The 16,879-nt window shown below is 40.1% G+C and overlaps 1 protein-coding gene across 4 annotated transcripts; it reads left to right on the forward strand.

The window, feature by feature from the left end:
• The first annotated feature begins 1,816 nt into the window (after positions 1 to 1,816).
• LOC121856333 (apoptosis-inducing factor 3-like) lies at positions 1,817 to 11,737 on the forward strand. Of its 4 annotated transcripts, none has more exons than XM_042351815.1 (11): positions 1,817 to 1,835; positions 4,978 to 5,062; positions 6,085 to 6,257; positions 6,451 to 6,624; positions 6,870 to 7,036; positions 7,335 to 7,459; positions 7,906 to 8,036; positions 8,282 to 8,484; positions 8,737 to 8,868; positions 9,371 to 9,587; positions 9,951 to 11,737. In XM_042351815.1, exons 2-11 carry the CDS (start codon positions 4,986 to 4,988, stop codon positions 10,163 to 10,165), a joined length of 1,614 nt encoding a protein of 537 aa, XP_042207749.1. In that variant the 5' UTR covers positions 1,817 to 1,835; positions 4,978 to 4,985; the 3' UTR covers positions 10,166 to 11,737. The 4 variants fall into 4 exon arrangements, with proteins under 4 accessions (XP_042207749.1, XP_042207745.1, XP_042207746.1 ...); XM_042351811.1 differs by lacking the exon at positions 1,817 to 1,835 and adding an exon at positions 1,842 to 2,106; XM_042351812.1 differs by lacking the exon at positions 1,817 to 1,835 and adding an exon at positions 1,842 to 2,082.
• Positions 11,738 to 16,879: the final 5,142 nt, after the last annotated feature.

Below are 16,879 nucleotides of genomic sequence, written 5' to 3' on the forward strand. Positions count from 1 at the left end.
TACAAGCGTAATTCGGGCTGTGAATCACTTCTCAATTATTATTTGGTGTCATAAAGTCACAAAAAATTGGTAAACTTAATTTAATCTGAGTTGTTTTAGGTTAGGTTAGGTACATGCACTCGATCTATTAACTCAGATTAAATTACGTTTTCCAATTTTTTGTGACTTCGTGACACCAAATACTCGTCGAGAAGTGATTGGCAGTCCGATTTATTCATGTAGGACCATTATTTGACTTCATTGCGGCTACATTTGGGTAATTAAATAATAGGATGTATTCCCAGTAAAAAAAAAATAGGCGTTTTAACAGTTCTCAATGATATATCATTTTTTATAATTTTATACTTAAATATTAATATTGGGTTGATGAAGAGTTTGATGGGAATTAGAATTTTTATTTATACGTATTAAGTTTAGAGTAAACCATACCAAGTGACAGTCCCGAGTATATCGCGTATTCTCGGGGACTACTCCAGGGGAAGCACTTCACTCTTGAAGATCGTTACGAGGGACGGACCGTTTAGATATCTGAACGACCTTCTTATAAGACCTAATAATTTATTTGCCACCAGACTGGTGCCTGCCCTTCGGCACCTCAACTACCCTGAATGATTGGAGCGCCTGAACTTGCCTAGCTTATACTACAGACGGGCAAGGGGGGACCTAGTTGAGGTGTATAAGCATCTCAGGGGGCACTACTCAGTTGAGTGTCCTTACTTGGAGCTGGCGGACGCTCGCCCCACAAGGGGTCACAGCTCAAGGTTGAAGAAGCCGCAAGTCCAGAAAACTGTGAGGGCAAACTTTTTCGGAGTGAGAGTTGTGAACTCTTGGAACAATCTACCAGAGAGTGTTGTGACGGCACCGAGTGTGAGCTCTTTCAAGACAAGACTTGATGGAGCAGGTTCAGGTACATTCAGGAGCCGGTGCATTCCCAGTACTTGCCAACAGTGCGTAACAGAGACGTGACCGATCACCCAAGCGGCTAACGAGTCGATCAGTGGTGAAGAGGATAAGAAAAAAATAACGTGCTGCCATATATAGTGTGTGGCGTTTAACATGTGCTACCTGCCACTTGTACCGTTGTCACAGCTGAAGGTGTAGAAATACTTTAATTATTTACATTAATTACTTTTGTTTATTATTTATTGGGCTCTCCCCTACATCCTCGTGTAAGGTGAAGCTCAGAAGCTTTAGTGCCCAACAGGGAAGCATGATAAGGTCATGCTTGCCTTTATGTCTCATGAGTTAAGGGCCTGAAGCCTGAAGAGTCAGTGGTTTATGTCATCAAGTTATTGGAAGCTCCAACAACTCCCTGAATACGAATTCGCAACTTTCGACTTACACCAGGTACCTACTGTACTGCTGGGTGAACAGGGACTAATGGGGGCTAGGGAGAGTGTCCAGACAACCTCCACCGGCCCGGGAAACTAACCCGAATTACATTAATCTGAACAGACTCTATTTCTTAGCACATACTGTAGATATTCTACTAATTAATGTGTACAACATGTTTTAATTAACTACATTCAATTACAGTAAACTCAAATGTCAACAGACAGATTTATTTTAATGTGATTAAAAACAACTGAATATATAGTTACTATTGTTTCATATGACACAGTGAAGAGCTCCAAGAAAAACAGGATGTAAGCAAAGATTATTAATATAAACTGTTCTATGATATATAACACGAGTAGAATAATTTGGCTCAATAATTACCCACAGAAGAATTAACAATCCTTTCATATTAGTGTGAGAACTGTATCACCAGGAGCACCAGACGACGCAATGGCCCGTAAAAAAAAAAAAGAAATCGAAACTTTCACCATGCATAGGTAATTATGGCTGTGGCATTCTTCACCCGGGCATTGAGGGTGTTGGGCGTGTCAGCAGCAGCTCAGGGAAGGACTATCAACCGGTGGAATAACATCAGTAGTCAGAGAATACTAATAAGAAGACTATCATTTGGTGTTAGTAGCAAGTGTCTTTGGCCAGAGAGGATGGGAGTGACAGCTTCATGTAGGAACGGTGGTGGTGCTGGAGACTCTGATCACGGTGGAGAGGTTCAGCAAGGTCAGCAAGGTCAGCAACAGGTTATATTCTACAGTATGTCCTCTATAAACCTTCCTAGAGTCCATCTGTTGTGTCTTATCATAGGAAATTGTCTTTATTTTACGGGTTTTTTTCTGTTTATTGGGAAGGAATTTTGTCTCGGGTGATTAGTTTGTAATTTCCTCGTGTTTTGGCCATATTTTAGGCTTATTTCAGTCTTATTTGATGTTATTCTTCTGTTTTATTACGTTTTTGTGAAGGAATTTTACCCCTGGTCTTCATTTTTCGTGTTTATTCATTATTTTCTATGGTGTTATATACGTTAAAACTAATTCTGGTCTTTATTTTAGTATTATAAGATGTAATTTAATATTAAACCAAATAGTCTTTTTCAGGTTAATCGTATTTCTGGGTTTTATTAATTATTATTCTATTAGCTTTATATATGTGTAGAGAAAGACTAATTGGGTTATGTTAGCTGTTTCATTATGTTAATTCTTTTGCTTCTGGGACGACACTTCTTATTTTATTTGGGTTAAGCTAGACGATTTTATTCAGCTCAGATGGAGGATTTTATTTTAGTTTTGGTCATCCGAGGAATAGGTTAGGTTAGGTTAGGTTAGGTTAGGTTAGGTTAGGCTAGGCTAGGCTAGGCTGGTTAGGTTAAGTTAATTAGGTTGTGTAGGTTAGGTTGGTTATTTTGGTTAGGTTACATTAGTTTGCATATCTAAATACAGTTATGACCAAAACTTACTGAGAGAGGACCCCATACACAAGGGGTTAATGTACTACCTCCACTAACCCCTTCACTTTGGGGACGACACTTAATATTTTATTGGGTAACGAGACGATTTTATTTATCACAGAGGAGACCCCATACTCAAGGGATTAGTACGTTAGTGTGTAGTTTATTCAGTGTGCATGATCGAGTATCTCGGCTAAGAGTAGATTGTAATACTGTACAGGTTATGTCGACTGGTAATTCTAAACCTCGTATTATTTTTTGGTTTTTAATTTATTTTTAGTTGATAGTTTTCTAATTCTTTGTCTCATTGTGTCTCGTGTTTAGAAGTGGAGATTGTGTGGCCGTAATATTGTGGCTACCTTACCTAACTTAGTCTCCGAGGCTGTAATGTTGTGGCCGCCATGCCTAACTCAGTCTCCGAGGCTGTGATATTGTGGCCACCATGCCTAACTCGGTCTCGGCTTGGTTCGAGGCTGTATTGTCCTCCTCAGTCTCGGGCTGTATTGTACCATGCCTCGTCTCGGGTGTTGGTGTTGGGTGTGTGTTGTTGGGTGGGTTGGTGGTGTGGGTGGTTGGTGTTGTTGGTGGCGTCTCGAGGCTGGCCACTCTGGCTCGAGGTGAAACCCCCGTTCAGGCTGGGTAACTCGTCTCGAGGCTGTAATATTGTGGCCACCATACTAACTCAGTCTCGAGGCTGTAATAGGCCCCATACCTACTCAGTCTCGAGGCTGTAATATTGTGGCCACCATACCTAACTCAGTCTCGGGTGTGTGGCCGAGGCTGTTGGACATGCCTTGTCCGGCCGTAATATTGTGGCTACCTTACCTAACTTAGTCTCCGAGGCTGTAATATTGTGGCCACCATACCTAACTCAGTCTCCGAGGCTGTAATATTGTGGCCACCATACCTAACTCAGTCTCCGAGGCTGTGATATTGTGGCCACCATGCCTAACTCGGTCTCCGAGGCTGTAATACTGTGGCCACCATACCTAACTCAGTCTCCGAGGATGTAATATTGTGGCCACAGAGTTTAGTGGTTCACCGTTGATGTGTGGCCATTGGGAATTTAGCTCCTTGAATGGAAAATAAAACTACAGTACTTTACTGCTTTCTGTATTGTGGTGGTTAGGTTAGGACAGGTCAGGTTAGGGCAGGTTAGGTTAGGTTCTCTCACCGAATAACTTGCCATTGTAATGCAAAATGCTGAATGATGATGATTCTCCCCTCTGAGAATGCAATATCATGGTCTTGTAACTTTTTGACGAGGCAGCTGCAATATTATAACCAAAGAACCAATGTTTTAGAATAATTTAAAGTGAAGGGAAGGTTAGGTTGTTAGGTTTGGTTATATTAGGTGTGGTAATGTTAGGTTTGGTTAGGCAAGTTTTGGTTAGGATAGGTTAAGGCAGTATCAAACAGGCACTTGTACTGGAAATTATTATAATTTTCAGTTGGCTTTATCGGCGTGTTTTCTGGGGCTATTGGCCGGAGTTTGTTCCCAGCAGCTGGTTTCCCCAGACCTACGCATTGGTCTTGATGTCACAGCTATTGGCAATTACTCAAGAGTAGTCAAAAGAGAATCATTATTATTATTATACTGAAAATTATAAATAAATTGTGTATTATATATTGGTGTGATGAGCAGTTATTGTCCAGCTGGTTTGGGAGAAAAATATTGTATTAAAAAGAAATATACAGCCAAGAAGTAGATGATACATGAAGTACAGCAAATAGATGAAAATACAGGACATGTTTTGTATTTCTAGTGTTAGATTCATACATTACAGCAAGTATTGTTTATTTGTTGTAGGTTAGTGACTGTATGGACCACGTGAAGATGAGTCCCCCACAATCTGAGCTTATTTCACCTGATGATTAATCGCCCCAATACTATATATGGAGGTTAGGTTAGGAAAAATTTGGTTAGGTTAGGTTAAGAAATTGGTTAGGTTAACTTAGGAAAAACTAGGTTAATATAACTTGGATTAGTAAAAATGGGTTAATATAAGTTAGATTAGGTTATTTTAATCTAGGAGTGAAATAACCCGGGGTATCAAATCTTCAGGCGGCCCAAAATATAAACAGTACAGTACTACCTTAATATTTAATACTATTGACCGTGTTTATCAACAGTGTAGTGTGTATACAGTAGTGACTAATGTGAGTGTTCTCACCACCAGAGCGCAGGATGAGCCGTAAGAGCAGTGTGGGAGGTGACATGATGGAGGCTGTCATCTGCAAGGAGGAAGACCTGCCTCAAGATGGGTGAGATCCTGTACCTGATGTATTATTCCTGTAGCTGCTGTATTATTCCTGTACCTGATGTATTATTGGTTCTTGTGTGCTGTGCCTTTGTATGTCTGTCTGTGCACACTCACCCCAAGAAGCATAGTAAAGAAGTAGTCTGATTAATTTAATAATGTACACTGCAACCATCTGTTATGTCTATAGTGGTGGTGTGCAGGGATTCTATATCATGATTATCCAGGGGTTAAGACTCTACCAATTTCACATCGTTTAAAGTCATTATTTTGAAAGTTTATTAATACAGTACTTCATATATTGTCATTATTATTCTCCTAACCATAAAAGTTAACATAATTAAGGTTAGTTATCAAATTTAACTCCTAATCAAAGTAATGAAATAATGTGAGGGGAACGGCTTTATACTGTACATGGTGGTGATGGTTTAGGGGCAGTGACTGATTTAGCTAAGTCAACAGCTATTGTGTACTAATTGTCACCAGTTTGATCAGTGACCTCGTTACAGGATTGGTAAGGGTGACTCTTGGCAAATAAACAGATATGTACTGTACTATTACTGTAAATAAACAGATACAGTATTTACTATTAACATTGTACACTCCAACATTTACACTTGGACCCACAGATAAATATAAATATAATTACTGTAGACAAAACCAACACTATCAGATACTACAGCCAACATATGCATGAGGAAACACATCAAGCTACACACACACACACACACACATATACTGTACACACACAACTATTATAAAAAACTTAAAAAGGATTTGTTTGGTAACATTTCTGTCAGGTCTTGCCCATCACCCCCTGCCCTACCCAACTGCACGTATAGTTCCTTATAGGTTTATATTTAGCTTGGTACTGTTATACTATTAATCCTTAATCATACTTGGATGTATAGATTATGTAGACTGTAAGATAATACCACCAGGATCATGTATAATAACTCATGTTTACGGCCTATAATTGCAGACTGAAATATTATCCTTTTCGTAATTATCAAAATATTGTTACAGGATGAAGACATTTGAGGTGGAAGGAGGGAAGGTGTTGGTGGTTCATCACAAGGGGCAGCTGTCAGCTCTGGGTAGCAAGTGTTCGCACTACGGGGCCCCACTGGAGACGGGAGTTCTGTGTAATGGCAGAGTGAGGTGTCCCTGGCATGGTGCTTGCTTCAGCTTGGCTACAGGTACACTTGATGCCTTGAGGTTTTGAGTACAGTCTTTAATATGTTGTAATATGTTTTTCAGCTTTAGTATTGTTAAATAATCATCAGGTAAAATAAACTGGGGTATTTAATCATCAGGTAAAATAAACTGGGGTATCTAATCATCAGGTAAAATAAACTGATCAATTTAACTGAACTTCCCCCAAACCTACAGGTGACATAGAGGATTTCCCCGGCCTGGACAGCATACCAAAGTACGGGATTGAGGTCGTGGACGGAGAGGTCAAGATTACGGCCAGCAAGACTCTCCTGGCTGCCGACAAGAGGGTCAAGACACTCGCCAGACGAGACCCTGATAACCCGTCGAACTTTGTCGTTATTGGTGGAGGTTCGTTTTGTGTTAGGTCGTCGGTGTCTTATGTCAGCCATTATTATTATGACTATTATTAGTATTTTTTATTTATATTTTAATAGTGTTATTTTTTTTAAGACATGAATGTGTTAAATTTGTAGCTTTTGTTATGTAAGGAACAGTTTAACCATAGCAATAACATGTTTGATTGTTTAGTAAATATCTTATCTTAGTACTGTATAAATTATCTATCTATCTTGTCTATATCTATCTCTATGTAGGAGCTGCAGGGGCATCATGCGTTGAGACGCTGAGGCAGGAGGGGTACAGCGGCCGTCTGGTCATGATCACCCCAGAGTACCACCTCCCCTACGACCGACCCAAACTCTCCAAGGCCATGGATCTGACCCCTGACAAAATCTCCCTCAGGTCGAGCGAGTTTTATGAGGTGGGTGTGTGTGTGTGTGATGGGCAAGTGAGTTGTGGTGTGTGTGTGTTGTAGTTTGTGTGTGGTGGGTGGGTGTGTAAGTATGGCTGTTTATGTTGGGGTAGAGGGAGGGAAAGGTTGGTTTGAATTAGGATAGGTTAGGGTTTTTTATGTTATAGTAGGTTAGGTAAAGGATTGGCTATGTTATGTTTAGTTAGGTTAGATTAGGTTAGGCTAGACAAAATTATCTATCGTATATGGGACTTAGGAGACACTCGAGCGTCTCGTAAACAACCTTTAACCTCCTGTTACTTTCCAGAGCTGCGACATCGAGATACTGCAGGGAATATCAGCTGAGAGAGTAGACACTGAGGGGAAGATGGTCCATCTCAGCAGTGGGGAGGAGCTGCCCTACGATAAGATCTTCATCGCCACGGGAGGAAAGTGAGTTGAGGATGAACGTTTGTGCTAGTAGAAAAAAAATAACTCGCTTGACGTTACAGGATTTTGTGTCGTTGGGTTACAGTATTTGATTGTACGATACAGTCGTGTTTAAAAATCCTGTCGCCTCTCTTGATGTTTCACGAACCCAGGGATTCGGACTCGTGAACCCAAAGCAATAGACACCAGATGATTCGGGTTCACTAGTCTGAATCTTTGATGGACTGTACATTACATTCACATTATGGAAGTGTATGTTGGAGCTCACCCATTTTCTGTTATGGTCTTTTAATGTGGTGTCATGGTTAGGTTAAGTTAGGTATGGTTTGGTTAGGTTAGGTTAAGTAATGTTCAATGTGGTTTGGTCAGATTATAATGAATATTTATGTTTGTCTATCTATATATATATATTTATTTATCTATCTATCTATCTATCTATTCGCTTTCAGGCCACGCAGGTTAGGCATTTCAGGAGATGATCTACCTGAAGTGTATGTCATCCGTACACCTGAAGACTCCAATGCTATCTCGGCCGCAGCGTCTGGCAAACACGCAGTCATCGTCGGAACATCTTTTATCGGTAAGTACGACACAGGTGATATAAAGTAGGCAGCTGGGTTATATTTAATTATGAGGCATTAATGACACTACCTTGTAATTAAAGAGGATATATATATAATTACCCGAGCCAATAACTACCCCGACTAATTTCATCCGACGATTAAACACCCTAATGCTACCTGTGGGGGTTAAGTTAGGTCAGATGAGGTCAGGTCGGGTCAATTACGCTTTAATACCGATATATCTCATGGTTTCGGCACACAGGCATGGAGGCAGCGGCATATTTAGCGACCAACGAGCGTGCGGCATCGGTCACCATAATCGGGTACACGTCGGTGCCGTTTCAGAGAAGTCTCGGCCTCGAAGTTGGGGGGAGGATCCAGGCGCTGTTCGAGGAGCAGGGAGTGAAGTTCATCAACGGAGCCAAAGTGACGGAGTTTACCAGCGAGGAGGGGAGGCTGACTGGGGTGGGTCATGGTGGTGCTCTGTCTACCTTCCTATTATGTATATCTGTCTATTTAACTGTCTGTCTGTCTGTCAACCTTCCTATTTATGCACATCTGTCTATCTGTATTTATCTTTCTGTCTATGTACAATATATCTATATCTATCTAATTGTCCACAGGTGTGTTAATTACCCACAGGTGTTCAATGATACCTGATTCAGGGGTAACAGGTGTGGGAGTCGTAGCTAACGTGTGTGTGTGTGTTCCCGACAGGTGGTGCTCGATACAGGAGAGACCATACCTGCCGACGTTGTGGTCACAGGTGTGGGAGTCGTACCTAACACGGAGTTCTTGAAGTCGTCGGACATATCTCTGAATGGGGCAGCCTATGTGACCGTTAATGAGGTAAATGTTTACTTGAATGTGTAATGTAATGTTTTCTTGGATGTGTAATGTAATGTTTCTTGGATGTGTAATGTTTCTTGGATGTGTAATGTTTTCTTGAATGTGTAATGTAATGTTTCTTGGATGTGTAATGTTTTTGGTTGGAATTATTATAGGATTGCCTGTAGCTTAGTCACCCCAGTTTGTTTCACCTGAAGATTAAACACCCTAGCTAATACCTTTCCTGGTTATTCATTAATTAAACCCCTTCCTTGTATATTAAACCCCTTCCTTGTATATTAAACCCCTTCCTTGTATATTAAACCCCTTCCTTGTATATTAAACCCCTTACTTGTATATTAAACCCCTTCCTTGTATATTAAACCCCTTCCTTGTATATTAAACCCCTTCCTTGTATATTAAACCCCTTCCTTGTATATTAAACCCCTTCCTTGTATATTAAACCCCTTCCTTGTATATTAAACCCCTTCCTTGTATATTGAACAACTCCCTCACATTTCAGTTCCTCGAGACCAGCGTACCCGACGTGTTTTGCGGAGGAGACATCGCTGCCTTCCCTCTGTTTATCGTGGACGGGGCGAGCGTGGCCATAGGACACTGGCAGGTAGCGCTCGGCCACGGTCGCACTGCTGCCCTCAACATGCTCGACCGGGAATCGGAAGTTAAGTCAGTTCCTTTCTTCTGGACGGTGCTGTTCGGCAAGAGTCTCCGCTATACAGGTACTGATTTTTTTTTTTTTTTTAGTTATTGATGTTTTTAATTGTTTTATCTACCTTTATTGTCTCTTGATCGTACCTGGGGGGGGGGTTAGGTTATGTTATGTTATGTTAGCTTATGGTAGGTTATCTTAGTTTGTGAGGTAATGTTAGCTTAGGTTATGTTATATTACCTTAGTTTGTTAGGTTATGTTAGCTTAAGTTGCATTATGTTAGGTTATCTTAGCTTATGATAGATTAAGTTATGTTTGGTTAATATTACAGTTATTAATCTTTAGGTGAAATACTGTAGCATGGGAGCCGAGGCTAATCTGTAGATGCTCGTAAACTGTTTTAACTCGAGTACTCCACCTTCCTTGCCTCCAGGTCACGGGGAGTACGACGACGTCATCATCGGGGGAGACCTGGAGAACCTGTCCTTCATAGCGTACTATTGCCGGGGCGACCGAGTGGTGGCTCTGGCCAGTCTTGGTAAAGACCCCGCTGCCGCCAAGTACGCAGAGATGCTCCAACAGGGGACATTTCTCACCAAGGAACAAGTCGTCAACGATGGCAATATTGCTCTGAAGATGACATGTTGATCGTGTTGCCGTTTGTTGGTGTTGCTTATTGTTGCAGGTATTATGTGATGATTTTGTACATGTTGATCAAATGGTTGCAGATGTTGATTATGTGACGATGTTGTTCGATCACATTGAAATGGCTGTGATCTTGTGTCAGAGCCTTGGTGTTGTAGCAGCTGCTGTGATGTTGAATATGTGATAGTATGTTGCAGGTGTTATTGACTGTATGTATGTATGTCCTCACTAAAGGCCTAAGGTAACAACTGGATATAAGAGCAAACATGAGGAGTATTTATGTATGCAGTATAGATGGAGTTAAACACGCCTTTACCTTGAGCTTATCGTACCTGCCTTGTAACCCTTAACTCCTGGTGTGTTGGGAGCCCTGGTGCTTGATGTAGTGTGCCTGGATTATATTTGAGAAGTGATCTAATAGACCCCTAACTTAATAGACCTTAGTTCTAATAGGCCCCTATCTTAAAAGACCTTAGTTCTAATAGGTCCCCAACTTCATAGACCTCAGTTTTAATGGGCCCCAACCCTGCCATAGCTATTAATACTAAAACCAAAGCTTAAATATAAGGAAACGGCACATTTTTTTTTACTCTGAGATTCGGACACGGTATAGATGAATGACTGGATGTATATAACTGAAAAATGGATAAGAAATTATAGGTAGAGATATATTAAGGCAGCATCGGAGTTAGAGTAAACCGTCTATAACAGACCACTCGTATAACAGACCACTCGGTAATGGATACAGTACAGTGAATAGAACTTGGTGATAATTGCCATGACTCTTGGTCCAGTACAGGTAGTTATTTAAATAGGAACACGACAATTATTAGTGGATCTTGGAGACTCGTTTAGGGTGGATTTCGGAGACTCGTTTAGGGTGGATCTCGGAGACTTGATGCTTATAATAGGTGTGGTCGATGGATGATGGTTATTTTGTGAGGTAATGAATAGATTAAAATATATCACAAATACTTAAATCATTCCACTTTAATGTATAGATAATGTAACATCACACAACACAGCGTAACAACACAATGTAACCTCACAACATAACACAGTATAACAACATAACACAACAACATAACTAAAGGATTGTATTAAAAGGGTTGTGTTTTAAAGGGCAGTTGTGGTGTGTGTGGACATTATTTGAAGGCGTCTTTTCTACCTCTTGATACTAGTAGCTTTGTATGACCCACCCAACTGCTACTGTTATTTTTGTTAATATTTCAGTACTATATTATTATTGTTATTAACGGAAAATAGTGTCCTGGGTTTAACATTTTTCACTGGACACCAAATTATTATTTTAGTTAGTTAGAATTTTGTAATACTTTCTAATACAGTACGTAGTTAAATTTTTGTACAAGAATGACTGTATTAGCGATGGTTTGGAATACTGTAGTACATTAACGGGATCGTTGGAGCGTCTGTACTGTAGGTTTGTTAGCAAATTGGTCACATTCTGTAGTAGTTCTGTAGAAAAGATATATTTTATTGTATGTGCCTTACTGACTATATATATTATTTTGTCACTGTGATTTGTAAACTTGGCTATTAAAAAATATTTCCATACAAGGTATTTTATTACTATTATTACTATCATTACTATTACTATTATTATTATTATTATTATTATTATTATTATTATTATTATTATTAAACATTTCTTACAGGTGTATGTGAACCAGGGATATGGGCAAGTGTTCTGCCATAAGAATTATTAAGAGACTACACATTAAGCTTAATTTGATAAAGTTAGAAAAGACTCCAGATTAAGCTTAAAGTTGATAAGTTAGAAGAAAGAAAAGAGTCACCAGAGTAAGAAAGTTAGAAGAGAAACGATACTCCAGAGTAAGCTTAAAAAAGGTTAGAAGACAAAGCTTTAAGTATAGGCTGACTTAAAGTACCTCTAGGTGTTTCTACTTTTAGCCTTGACTATATCCTGTTCTTACTACAGTATATACCTATTACTAGACTATCCTGTCACTATACTATCCTGACACAAAACTATCCTGTCTTAAAACTATTGTTACTATACTGTCTCAACTCTCCTGCCACTACACTACTATCCTGACACAACTATCCTGCACTACACTATCCTGCTACCCAACACATAGCCCTTGATAACTCGCCTTCATACTATTTTCTACACCTTTTATTTGGAGGTATTTGCACCCTTAGTCTATCCTTGACTAAAATAGGAGCAGCATAAATAGGAATAGCAAACCTAGCATAAATAATAGCAAACCTAGCATAAATAGGAGTAGCAAACACCATACATAACTCGTCATAGCTTTGTACCACAGGAGCTAAATAATTATACAATGTTGCTGTAGTTATCCAGGTGTCTTGTGATGGGAGTGGAACTTACCTGAGTACCTGTCCTTAATTATGTAACTACTGTAAAATGATGATAGTTGCGTGTGTGTTGACCCCAGTGTGTTTGTGGTCAGGTAGGAGTAGGAAGGACATACCTGCCCTTAATTACATAGCTATTTATTATTGATACCTTAAAGGTGATGGGGACTGTAATAGCCTCAGGTACAGTAATTACATCACCTGAGTCTACCTGCTATTACAACACCTGAGTCTACCTGCTATTACAAGAGGTAGTAATTATTATAGTTTCTAGAGATTATTACTATTTACTGAATGGTTTAAAAAAGGTTGATGAATTTGGAAATATTTTGCAAATTTAGAAAGTTATATTTTATAAATATGAAATAATACCAGAGAAAACTGGTTGTTATTTGTTAAAGGTTGTGAAGAATAGGTAGGGTTATTAATTGTGAAAGGTTATGAAGAACGGGTAAGGTTGTGATGGCACAAAGGAAGGTGGGCGGAAATGATTTAACTAGTGTATCGAGACAGCACCAGGACAATTGAAGACAGTGTCAGGACAGTTTAAGACAGTACCAGGACAATTTAGGACAGTACCAGGACAATTTAGGACAGTACCAGGACAATTTAGGACAGTTTATGACAGTACCAGGACAATTTATGACAGTGCCAAGACAATTTATTACAGTGCCAAGACAGTACCATGATTAAAACTGCATGAAAGAGGCATTGAGTGGTGGTGGTGGAGGGTGGGATGTTGACAAGGTCACCACGACCCACAGACACGTTAGCCTAGGGAGAGAAGGGAAGGGGTAAGCCAAGCCGATTTAACCTTGGGATGGGTGAGGTGAGGTAAGGTTCCGGGATGCCTTGCTGGGTATTGTAGCTCGTTAAGGTCTAATATGGTAATGGGTGTTGTGATGGTGGTTGTGGAGTGGGGTTGTGTCGAGTGGGGTGGGGTTGTGATTGCTGTTGTACCTGGAGTGGGGGGGTTGTGTTGGCTGTAGGTAGAGAGAGAGAGAGGGGGTTGTGTGAATGTAGAGAGAGAGAGAGAGGAAATATAATTAAACAAAGAGAGAGAGAGAGAGAGTGATAAATATAGTACTCAGCCACAGGTAATGGTAAAAGAAAAATCATCAGGTACTGGGGTCATTGGGGACAAGATTACTGTATTGTGTTGTATTATGTTGTATTGGGGTTTATTTAACTGTACTGTAATGTGTGGTACGTTGTATGTTGTTAAATTGTATAGTGTATTTGCATTGTGTCTATCTCTCTCTCTTTATCCATATTTGGCTCTTACTCTTTATTTGCCTTTATTTTTATTTTTCTATTTACCTGTACAGTAATTGCATCTCTCTCTCTCTCTCTCTCTCTCTCTCTCTCTCTCTCTCTCCATAAGTATACGGCAACAGGAAAATATTGCCCCAGGACCAAATTAAATACGACATTTGGACAATTAAAAAATAAATAAATTGGTCTAAACTTTATGACGAACACTGTACCAGGAAGCAGTTAAACACAAGAGTTATGAGAAAGATGTTGATGATGTGCAATGATCAGTTTTTATTAGGTATTATATGAACCTTTCAGAATATTATATTGAATTAAGTTAGATTTTAAGGCTGGGTTAAGTTAAGTTAGGCTGGGTTAGGTTAAGTTAGGCTAGGCTGGGTTAAAATTGAAGCTGGAATTAAGAATAGAATTGGAGGCTGGGTTGGGATTAGGATAGGCTGGGTTGGGATTAGGATTAGGCTGGATTGGATTGAAGTTAGGCTGGGTTAGAGATGAGATTAGGCTGGAGGTTAGGTTAGAACCAGGCTGGGTTAGGTTAAGTTAGGCTGGGTTAGGTTAAGTTAGGCTGGGTTAGGTTAAGTTAAGTTAGGTTAGGTTAAGTTAGGCTGGGTTAAGTTAAGTTAGGCTGGGTTAGGTTAAGTTAGGCTGGGTTAGGTTAAGTTAGGTGTTCAGGTTGGGTTTATTCCTCTAGACACAGACACTATATTTAAGGCAATATGGACCGGTGCTGTGTATGTATACTTTTACTGTATGTATATCTGTACTGTCTATGTATACTCTATCTGTACTGTCTATGAATACTCTAATTCCACCTGAGGTAATGATACTTCTCAAGACGTAGCGGTTGACCCTGAGGAACACACACACACACACACATGCACGTGAGAGAACCGTGTACATGCAGCTAAAAATCATTCATATTTCCCTCCTCCTCCTCCATCAATGTATCAGATAAGGGAGGTTGAGGATTTCCTTTGGGTAACAGAGTGAAGACAGATATTGTGCTGTAACAATGATCTGTCTATCTGTCTATTTATCTATCTCTGTCTATCTGTCTGTCGAGCTATCTATCTGTCAATCTATCTATATTATCTATTCATCATTTTGTATTACTATCTATCTACTGTATACAAACAATATACCTAGACAGTACAGGTATACAAACAATATACCTAGACAATAGGACAATTTAAATATTTGATAAAAGCTGTGTGGAGAGAAAAAATGTAAGGCGAATGAGGGAATGAGAACAGAAGAAGAAAAAATAGAGAGAGAAGGGAGAGGAATGTTAAGGTTGGTCGGGGTTACATAACAACATTGTGCGCCTGTACACGGTGGTGGGGTCGTGTTTGATATTAGTTCCTGTACTGTATAACTCTATCTTGGGGAGCTAGGTTAGGTTAGATTAGATTAGTTTAGCATTAGAATAGGTTAGTTTAGCGTTAGTTGATGTTAGGTTAGTTTAGTATTAGGTGGTGTTAGGTTAGTTTAGCGTTAGTTGATGTTAGGTTAGTTTAGCGTTAGTTGATGTTAGGTTAGTTTAGTATTAGGTGGTGTTAGGTTAGTTTAGCGTTAGTTGATGTTAGGTTAGTTTAGTATTAGGTGGTGTTAGGTTAGTTTAGCGTTAGTTGATGTTAGGTTAGTTTAGCATTAGTTGATGTTAGGTTAGTTTAGCGTTAATTGATGTTAGGTTAGTTTAGCAGTAATTGATGTTAGGTTAGTTTAGCGTTAGTTGATGTTAGGTTAGTTTAGCATTAGTTGATGTTAGGTTAGTTTAGCATTAGGTGGTGTTAGGTTAGTTTAGCATTAGGTGATGTTAGATTAGCATTAGGGTTCAAATTTAATCAATAATATTTATGTGATCAAGGTTCATTTCACCTCATTCACTCACTCGTAGCTTTGAATCCAGCCACGGGAAGTTGCATGTTTGCTTGGATCACTCCTTGTCACGTTTATGCAATTTATTCTCAAGGTTGTATGGGCCCCCCTCCTCTCTCTCTCTCTCTCTGTATTTCTTTGTTTACTCTTTGTCTACCTGTACCTCTTGTTTTAACCATATTTGCCTCTTTCTCTCAATACCATCAAGAGGCAGTGAATCATCTCCCTCCTTCTCTGTCATTATATTTTCATCACAAACAACATAAAACTTGTTATTGTCAGTGTTTATTTATCGTGCATTAGTTCTGGGAAGATTGGGCGTGCCTTAACTTTGCCGATTTCCTGGTAAAAAGTGATGCTGTTAAGAACTTGCTGTGAAACCTCGAATTAAGAGACAAATGGAGAGAGAGAGAGAGAGAGAGAGAGAGAGAGAGAGGAGTCCGCTATAGAGAAGTTTCAAGAGAGAGAGAGAGGAGTCCGCTATAGAGAAGTTTCAAGAGAGAGAGAGAGGAGTCCGCTATAGAGAAGTTTCAAGAGAGAGAGAGAGGAGTCCGCTATAGAGAAGTTTCAAGAGAGAGAGAGAGGAGTCCGCTATAGAGAGGAGTTTCACTGTACTTTATGAATGTTTGTTATTTACCTTATAATAATATGTCCTTTAAACATCATTTAAAATAGCGCTTCAATAACTAAGGTAGTTTTATTTCGGAGTTGCAATAGGTTAGTAATTCCACAAATCCATTAACAATATGAAGTTAAAATAGATAGAAAGATGGTATTGCGAGCGGGAGGAAGCGAGCGGTGTTGCGAGCGGGAGGAAGCGAGCAGTGTTGTGAGCGGGAGGTAGCGAGTAGTGTTGTGAGTGGGAGGTAGCGAGCAGTGTTGTGAGCGGGAGGTAGCGAGCGGTGTTGCGAGCGGGAGGAAGCGAGCAGTGTTGTGAGCGGGAGGTAGCGAGTAGTGTTGTGAGTGGGAGGAAGCGAGCAGTGTTGTGAGCGGGAGGAAGCGAGTAGTGTTGTGAGCGGGAGGTAGCGAGCAGTGTTGTGAGCGGGAGGAAGCTAGCAGTGTTGTGAGCAGGAGGTGCATGAGCAGTGTTGTGAGCGGGAGGAAGCGGAGTGTGCAGGAGAGGGAGGAAGGGACAGTGTTGGGGAGTGGGAGAAGGAGCAGGAGGGATAGAAGGAGCACAGTGAGGAAGGAGCAGGAGTG

The sequence above is a fragment of the Homarus americanus genome, unplaced genomic scaffold (genome assembly GCF_018991925.1).
Source record: "Homarus americanus isolate GMGI-L3 unplaced genomic scaffold, GMGI_Hamer_2.0 scaffold48220, whole genome shotgun sequence".
Classification (NCBI taxonomy): Eukaryota; Metazoa; Arthropoda; class Malacostraca; order Decapoda; family Nephropidae; genus Homarus; species Homarus americanus.